General features: G+C 50.2%; 1 protein-coding gene across 1 annotated transcript; it reads left to right on the top strand.

Annotated features, from left to right (window-relative positions):
• Window positions 1–3254: 3254 nt before the first annotated feature.
• Window positions 3255–5758, top strand: Bhlhe23 (basic helix-loop-helix family member e23). Its single transcript, XM_021156979.1, has one exon. The coding sequence runs from the start codon at window positions 3406–3408 to the stop codon at window positions 4075–4077; it is 672 nt and encodes a 223-aa protein (XP_021012638.1). The 5' UTR covers window positions 3255–3405; the 3' UTR covers window positions 4078–5758.
• Window positions 5759–9209: the final 3451 nt, after the last annotated feature.

Raw genomic sequence — 9209 nt, 5'->3', positions numbered from 1 at the left:
GGGAAGAGTCTCATCCAAAATCTAAGGTCCATTTTAACCTCAAAGAAAAGCCAGACCATGCCCACTCTGAGTCAGGATGGGGCTGTCCTGGCTCCAGTCCCATGTGTTATCCTAAGATCACGTGTGTTACAGAGAGGACCCACATCTGTAATGGGAACATACAAATGGTTGGTGCAGGGCACCATGCCCTCCCATGCTTCTTGGATGAGAGGCATCAAGAGCNCTGCCTTCTCAGCTATGGTCCTACTCAGCCCTGGTATGCCTACAGTGCCCAGCTCCAGCAAAGGAACNTTGGATAGGGGTGATGGTAAAGCTGGGATTTCTCCAATTGCCCCGTGAAACCACCAATCTGGGAAAGAGCCTAAGTTGCTTGTGCAATCTCCTTATTATCCAGCAGGTGGCAGTGTGGCACTGCAAAACTCTGCCTCTCCTTGCAANTCGCCTATTGCAAGTTGTTTGTGGTTTGGTTTGTTGGTTTTGACAGGATTTCATATGTATCTCTGAATGTCCTGAAACCCACTGTGGAGACCAGGCTGGCCTTGAACTTAGAGATCCACCTGCATCTGTTTCACAAGTGCTGGGTTTAAAGGCAAGTGCTACCACACCCAGCCATCTTGCCTATTACAAACAGGTGGCTGGCAACCATGCCTGTCCCCAACCTAACCCTTCAGAGCTGTGATGGATGTAACTGAATGTTCTCAATTAACTGGATGTCTCCATTTCTTTTTCGTCTCTGTGATAAACACTCTGGCAGAAAGCAACTTGCAGAAGGGTGGGTTTTAGTTCATGGTTCAAGGTAGAGTCCATCGTGTGAGAAAACCGAGGTGGCGGGAGCTTGAAGCAGATGACCACATCATACACACAGCCAGAATAGGAGAGCAACTGATGCTTATATCACCCTCTTCATTTCACACAGCCCAGGATCCCACCCCAGGGCACAGTGGACCTGCCTTCTCAGCTCTACAGTCACGACCAAGATATCTCCTACAGAAATACTCAGTTGTACTTCCCAGGTGATTATAGATTCTGTCAAACAGAAATCTAACATTAATCTTCTAACTGGAGGACATCTGCTCTCCTGGCTGGGCAGTTTAGAAAGCTCAGAGTCTATCCCTCATAGACCCNGGTCGTAGCTTTAATGCAAATCAATAGCAGTCATTGTTAAAGCAAAGCTTGAAGACCTGCCACATCCATGGCCATGGCCTAGAGTTTAGTGCACCCTGTTGACACCCCACTCATAACAATATCCACTCCACATCATCCAAGAGCCTCCCATTCAGCATGACCACAGAAGCCGTCCTCCGCCCACAGGCTGAGACCTGGATCCGTGTAAACAGCGCACTCTTCCTAGCCTCCCACACTGCTTTTGTCAAGCTCTAGCTCTACTGGACTGGAGCAGACAAGGGCAAGGTTGTCCTCCCCTTCCCATCTATGCAGCTGCTGCCACAGGTGACCCCGTAGGAAATAAGAAATGGCAGTTGAGGGGCCAAGAAGCAGGCAAAGAGCCCTCAGGTTCCGCGACTCCCATCTTCAGGCCCCTGGGTCCGCATGCCAAGCTTCTCAAAAATACTCTCCTGGGATGTCGTTCTGGAGGCCAACCTCCCTGCCATCCAAGGAGACAGACTACCCTGAACAGCTTCAGGGGCTTGTGGTACTACTGTGTGCCTTTCCATCTTTGCATCCCAATGGCCCCATTATTCCTCTTGTAGGTCTTGTCTCTTGTTGCCTGAAGTGATCCATAGCCTCAGGACTGCCAACTCCCACCCATACCACCATCAGCCCAGGGACAAGTACTTGGAAAAGGACTCTCAGAAACACCTCAGCCTTTGGGCCAGGATGTCCTTCTAGGTGATACCTGTCCTCCACAATATAGCTGGCCACATGGTGAACTAGTTCTGGCAGTTAAGAAGATGTTGTCTGGTTTCTTTCTTTTCCAGGCCCAGAGCAAAGTCTGATGCTCCTTAAGTACATATGTGTTTGTATCTGTGTTCTTGCATACTGGTGATGACATAGAGTTCCTGGAACCTTCCAGAAAACACATGGCTCTCACAGACACTCACTTCACAAGTGTGCCTCTAGCATCTATGCACTCTTAGAGAGTGCCCAACAATTGAATAATTTCTTTTTCTGGTGAAACTCAGAACAGAGTTGGAAGCCAGGGAGACCCCATCTCTTACCATATTGAAGAGAATCGACCTCTTGCTGAAACCACAGAGCCCTAACAAGTTCATACCTTGGGGGACTTCTCGAAAAGCACCAAGCCCCTCAGCAGCCTTTATGTTTGGGGGTTTAGTTGACAAATATGAAGGGCCAGCCTGCAGCCTGAAGCTTCTCATGTTCTTTAGGTAGAAAGGGAGCCTTCAGCACTAGGTGGTACCAGAAACTCAACCTGCTCTGCCTTTCCTAACCTCAGAGAGTTTGAGCCTCCAATAAGGCAGACTTTGGCTTCGAGGCTCCCATTCTAGGAAAGATGAGCCAGCCCCTAGCACAGCCCCTGCTCCTGAGTGTGTAACAACATAGGAACTAAACACTCAGGACCAGTCGGAGCACAGGAAGCACCAGGCTCTAGATTATCTGTTGTGTGGGGAGGGGTCTGGACTGAGACTGAAGCCTGGGCAGGTGAAGTCAACCCCAGTTCCTCACTTACAAGAAGGAACCTGGACGCTTCTACAGCGACCTCTGCTCGGCCCTCACTCCCCAGTCAAAACTGAGAAAATCCATCACACTCTTCCCCCCCCCCGGGACAAGACTGGGAATCCTTCACCTCAGAAGTCGAGGGAAACGTCTGTCTGTCCTAAGCAAAAGGTTTCATCCCAAACGTGGGAGCCACACTGGAATACACCTGTCAGGAGAACTTTGTGTTGAGGCGACAGACAGAAGGGACCGACGACCTGACGCCTACAGCAAGATGATTTGATTCAACTCGCAAAGATACGGAGACCTGGAGGAGAACCCGGCTGGGAGCTCCTGCTCAGCGCGCAGCTCCTGCGGATGGGGTCTCAGAACAAGGCAAGACTGGAGCTTTGGGAAGGTGACCCCGTAGGAAATAAGAAATGGCAGTTGAGGGGCCAAGAAGCAGGCAAAGAGCCCTCAGGTTCCGCGACTCCCATCTTCAGGCCCCTGGGTCCGCATAGAGGGTGGAGCGGGGCTGGGAAGATGCGGGCAGCAGGTCCCCTCTGATTGGACGGCGTGAAGTCCCACCGGGAGCCTCAGCAGCTTAAAAAACGAAGCCAATAGGAGTGGGAGGTAGAGCCGCCCCGGCCGGCCACGCGCCTTGGTGAGAAGGCGCAGGAGGGGTGGCCGGCCGGAGAGGCCACGCGCAGGCCCGGGGACTGACAGACAGCTGGACAGGTGGACGCGCCCGCAGGGCAGGAANCCATACTGCCGTAGTGGGCTCCAGAGGTCATGGCCGAGCTCAAGTCGCTGTCGGGGGACTCGTACCTGGCGCTGAGCCACAGCTACACAGCGACCGGCCACGCCTACGCTGCAGTGCGCGGACCGGAGACCACACGCGGCTTCGGTGCATCGGGTCCGGGTGGCGACCTCCCGGCGGCTCCCGCTTCTCGTGTCCCCGCCGCGACGGTCGAGAGCAGCGGCGAGCAGAGCGGCGACGAGGACGAAGCCTTCGAGAGGCGGCGGCGGCGGCGAGGGTCCGGGGTTGCGGTTGACGCACGGCGGCGGCCCCGGGAGCAGCGCTCGCTGAGGCTCAGCATCAACGCGCGCGAACGGCGACGCATGCACGACCTGAACGACGCGTTGGACGGGCTGCGCGCAGTCATCCCCTACGCGCACAGCCCGTCGGTGCGCAAGCTCTCCAAGATAGCCACACTTCTGCTGGCCAAAAACTACATCCTCATGCAGGCGCAGGCCCTGGAGGAGATGCGGCGCTTGGTGGCATACCTCAACCAAGGCCAGGGCCTCGCGGCGCCGGTGGCCGCCGCGCCTCTAACGCCCTTTGGCCAGGCAGCGATTTACCCGTTCTCGGCGGGCACCGCGCTCGGGCCCTGCCCAGACAAGTGTGCCACCTTCTCAGGATCGCCCTCGGCGCTTTGCAAACACTGCGGCGAGAAGCCCTGAGGGCTCCGATCCCCTCTGCAGCCACCTTTCTATTTAGACTGTTCCCTGTCCTCGCTGGCGGGACTCTATGAGAAAGCCCAGTACTCCGCTTACAGAACTGTTGGGTGCAGAATGAGAAGTCCGTCTGACAAAGCCAGAGACTTGGCGCTGGACTCTAGACCCTGCCGCATCCACTGAGCTATCTCAGCTAAAAGAAGGCTATGGGAGGGAACAGTTAGTGGCTGGTCCCACATCTGACAGGTGACTCTGCCCAAGGCTCAGGAGCGCAGGCACAGAGCATCGCGCTTGACCACATCCTAGCGTTGGATGCGGGACCCCAGTCCCTTCTAAGCCAACTTGCAGGGCTTTGCTTGCTTCAACTAGACATGTTCCTCAGGACGGGTGTGGCCCCTCACCTCGGACCTCTGTCGGCTCCAAGACTCCAGACCCGGCCTAAAAGCAAGATTACGCTGTGGTCCTTTGGAGAGGTCCTGGAGGCAGACGCAGGAAGATCCTAGGAGGTGAGCTTTACAACGTTTTCCAAGTCTGAGCTTGTTCTGTTAACATTCTTGCCTGCCCAGAGGCTCAGGAAATTCAAGCCAGCCTCAAAAGTCTGTGGAAACATCTCTAAATAAGCCTGGAGCGCCTCCTGTGGGCTGAGCTGGGTTTCACTTCATTCTACTTGTCCCAAGGGGACTGGTGGAGCCCTCACAACCTGCTCAGGGTTACTTGACCCTGGAGGGTCAGCCGAAGAGTCCATTCTAGCTCCAGGACCAACCAAGTCCCCTCTGCGCCAGTTCGGGAACTTCTGGAGGAAGCCGGGCTACCGGTGAGTACCCGGTGAGGTGTTGGACTGAATGGGAACTGGTCGCTCCCCAAATCGGACCACAGCCCAGAATCCTGCCACTGTACCTAGTCTGAGCCTTAGCCCGCACGTCCCAGATGTTGCCTGGTTTTCCTCTGTGGCCATCAGCAGCTTCCGCCTCCATTTACCCAGTTTTCTTGGCTTTCATTGATGCAAAGCAAATNGGGAGAGNGCCACTGCTCAGCAAAGCGCCTGTCTATAGCGTTTAACTTGAATTAACGCATTGGAAAAGGCCCTTTTGTATTTGCAAAATGACGTGTGTGATTAAGTCTTATTCATAAAGACATATGCTTAATACTGGTTTCTGCTAATTTCTATTTTTTATTTCTTAAGTGTTTTTCCCCTCCCCTAAAATAATCTATTTTGCACATTTCAAAACAGACTGTTTTTCAAGTTCACTTAAGATGTACAGGGAAAACTGGAAACTCAAGTGTTGTTAGCTCTGAGGTCATTACCCACTATTATTTTTCAAAGTCTTTTATTTATATTTAGACCAGGGGTAGTGTGCAGAATAAAGTACTTAAAACTTATTTTTTNAAAAATATGATTAAAATTTAATATCAAATTAAGTGTACATCTATGATTTGATTCATAATTTCAATTGTCAGACAGTGATACTGGTTTGGAATCCTTCTACGGTCCCAAGAAATGCTGAGATTTTACAATGGATCCATACTCCATTAAGAGATGCGTGAGTTCATACGAAAAATGTGTAGGAGTGTTGGGTGGAGACACAGGGGTGATCCCAATCTGCAGGAGACAGAGACAGGGGCATGGGGATTCTAAGACCAGCCTGAGCAGCACAGGGAGGATCTCTCGGGACAAGAAAACGATTAACTTTGAAATAAAAGGGGGGAAGAAAAGAAAAAAACCTTTCACTAGAATGAAAGCAGTTTTAAAAGAGCTGGGTGTGGTTCATGCCCCAGCCTCAACACTGGACGTGGGAATGGGAGAATGTTTTCAATTCCAGGTCAAACTGAACCGGATTAAGTCTAAACAAAACAATAACAGCACCCCCACCTCCACCCCCAAAAAACAAAATAACTCTTTTACTATTTTACTAATAAAAATTTCTCTGGTTAGTAAACTTAAATAAAAGTTCAAATTAAATCAGAACGTTTTGAAACTGCAAGCTGTTTTCTAAAACATCAGCAAAAAACGGTTAACTTAGATGAGCGAGTAAGGTGGGGTTTTCCAAGGCGAGATTAATAAAGCATTCGGGGCTTGCACAGCAAGCCTCCCATTCTGAGGCCACGCCCCACAGCCTCTGTGCTGGACAGCAGAATTCAGCCAGCATGGGTGCCTGTTGTAAGTGCAGCTCTTGTGAAGCAACTCATGGGAACCCTAGTTGGTTTTCCCCCTGGAAGTAAAGGGTTAAGCTCCTGTGGGTGAGAATCACTGTGAGTCTTTGCGGGAAGTGCTTCATTTACAGCTGGGACTTGAACTAGCTGTTTCTTCTCCTCCTCCTCTTCTTCCTCCTCCTCTTCCTCCTCCTCCTCTTCCTCCTCCTCTTCCTCCTCCCTACCTCCTCCTCCTCCTTCTCTTCTTCATCTTCCTTCTTCTCCTCTTCTTCCTCTTCCTCCTCCTCTTCTTCCTTTTCCTCCTCCTCTTCTTCCTCTCCCTCTTCCTCTTCTTCCTCTTCCTCCTCCTCTTCTTCCTCTTCCTCCTCCTCTTCTTTCTCTTGTCCTCTTCCTCCTCCTCTTTCTTCCCTTCTTCCTTATTTATTTATTTATTTATTTATTTATTTGGTTTCTGGAGACAGGGTTTCTCTGTGTAGCCCTGGCTGTCCTGGAACTCACTCTGTAGACCAGGCTGGCCTCGAACTCAGAAATCCGCCTGCCTCTGCCTCCCAAGTGCCCCTTCTTCCTCTTCCTCCTCCTCTTCCTCCTCCTCCCTCTTCAGAGTTCATTGCCTAGTGTTTTTTTTTTTGGGGGGGGGTTGTCTGCTCTGTTTTGTTTTTAGGAAAGTAAGCAGAGCAGTATCAGAGCTGTGTCCCCAGAACTGAGCTCCACACAGGGAACACGGGTGGTGTGCAAAGCTTACATTTTTCTAGTGGGCTGCATAAAGACAGTGAACAGAAATGGTGACATCATTTTTATTAGCAGTTTATGTCTCCATGTGCCACCATGACAGCCTTCAAGTTGCCGTCTTGCTCACAGAGCCCACTTCTGTTCCAGCCTGCCACATTTCCTGGGCTTATGGCCACAGCAACCTTGGCACATCTCCACGCTGTGAATATATAGAGCACCGAGATGTCATTCCTTCTTCTCATTGTCTAATAATTACCAGGAAATGCCACNGACTTGGGGAGCAGACTCTAGAGTCATGCAAATAGACAATGCTTTATCCCTTTTCTCTTTCAANGAGTCTTCCTCTAAGATGCTAGGGCTGGGCCAATAAGGAGAAGAACCCTGTCAGCTGTCTGTCAAGAAAAGGGATAGACAATGTCCACTGAGTCTCTGGTCTCATGTCCTCCTGCTTCGCTCTGACTGACCACACCCAAACCAGGGGAAACCACCATCAAACAAAGCAAGAAGCTGGTGACAACCCTAGGTCCCTCCTACCTGGGGAGAGTTAGCTTGAATCAGTGTTGCCCTCCTCTGCTGACCACATGCATGAAGTCCTCAGCTTTGCTGGCTGCTAGCTGAGCAACTCAAAGATGCTGATTTGGTCTAGGCTGAGAAGGTCCTGATGAAGTCCAGATTACAGGAGCTTGACTGGCATGAGCCAGGGGCTCTGTAGGAATCCAGCCAGGACCTACGCCATCTCCACTAACTGTCATGTCCATTCCTGGATGCCTGTTACTGGCCTGCTACTTGCTGGGCTTCCAGTTTGCTACACAGGTCAGGAGACTTAAGGTGACTTAATTTAAGGGTCAGGAAACTCGCCTTCATATTACCTCTTTTCTTAAAAACACACTGACCAATCTCTCCTTCAGTTTCCATACTTTGTCGTTCCTATAACTGAAACACTGCAGGCACCGAGCTACACATTGCCAAACTATTTGCTAAGGGTTCTCCTATCCACACCTGGGTCTATGACCCGCAGTTCCTACAAAACTCGAGATTCTGCAAACCCAAAGGCATTGTTTCTCCTGAGTTAAGAAATATACTGGCCTGAAACATACACCCACATGTGCATGCACACATGCCCGTACACATACCTGCACACACACACACACACACACACACACCACAGAGCTAGGCTATAGGGGTATCCAACAACTCCAAATGTTACTGGAAGCCCAACTCCAGCCCCAGGAAAGTAGAGGTGCCCAAGGCGCCCCCTTCCAGCCCCTCCAACCTTCTACAACTCTCCTGGCTCTCCTATGCCCTCTTTCCACACAGATTGGCCTCTAGATGTTTCATTTTGGTAACTTCATCTCAAAGTTGAATTTGCANCATCATTCAGGCAGATTAACCCAATCAATGTGGAACCAAGTAAAAGTGTCTAGCAGCCCAGAGGAAAAAAGTAACAGGAGAGACTTATAAATATGTTTTTATTGATTATTTGAGAATTTCACAAGAAGAGACTTATAAAAAATACTTACTTTATCTTTAATTATGTGTATCTGTGGGGGGGGTATGTGCACATAAGTGCAGATGCCCTCAGAGTCCAGAGNTATTGGATCCTCTAGGAGGTAAAGTTCCAGGTAGTTATAAGCTGTCTGCTATGGGCTCTGGGAAACAAACTTAGGTCCTCTGGAAGAGCAGCCAGTATCCTTAACCTTTAAGCCATCTCTCCAGTCTCAAGGGGTACTTTTAGAAAACGTTTTTAGTTTTCAGCAGATGACTTTCAGTGAGTCAGTTCTTTCCTTCTACCATATGGGCCCAGGGTCAAACTCAAGCCATCACCTTGGTAGCAGGTGACTTTGCTGCTAAGCCATCATTCCAGCACAAGAGGCACTTCTTCACAAAGGACAAGCACTATTTTTCTAAAAGAGAATAAGAAATAAAAAACCTGTCATCTCACCCCCAAAGCCACTTGGGCCACACCGTCTGTTCTGCCAAAGGAAAGAATCCGGAGCGCAATTGCTGAGCGGACGCTCCTAAACCCCGGGTTAATCCGGCAGAGAATGATGACAGCAATTTTATAATGTAAATTTGTTTGTGATCTGTTTTTAGTCTTTATTCCCTTCTGAAAGGGATAGAGATAGAGGGATTTGCAGTGTATTAAACCATTTCTCTAACAATTGCCTCTTTGTAACCAGCCACTGTGTCCCAACACCCCAACAAAAAGTCTGTTCTGGAAAATTGGAAAGTTATGACATGAATGTAAACTCGCCCCC

Source organism: Mus caroli, chromosome 2, assembly GCF_900094665.2.
Source record: "Mus caroli chromosome 2, CAROLI_EIJ_v1.1, whole genome shotgun sequence".
Taxonomy (NCBI): domain Eukaryota; kingdom Metazoa; phylum Chordata; class Mammalia; order Rodentia; family Muridae; genus Mus; species Mus caroli.
Note: the sequence above shows the minus strand (reverse complement) of the source record. Positions and strands in the feature narration are given on the sequence as shown.

Coding starts and splice junctions, on each gene's coding strand:
- Bhlhe23 (XM_021156979.1), top strand. CDS start 3,406: ATGGCCGAGCTCAAGTCGCTGTCGGGGGACTCGTACCTGGCGCTGAGC.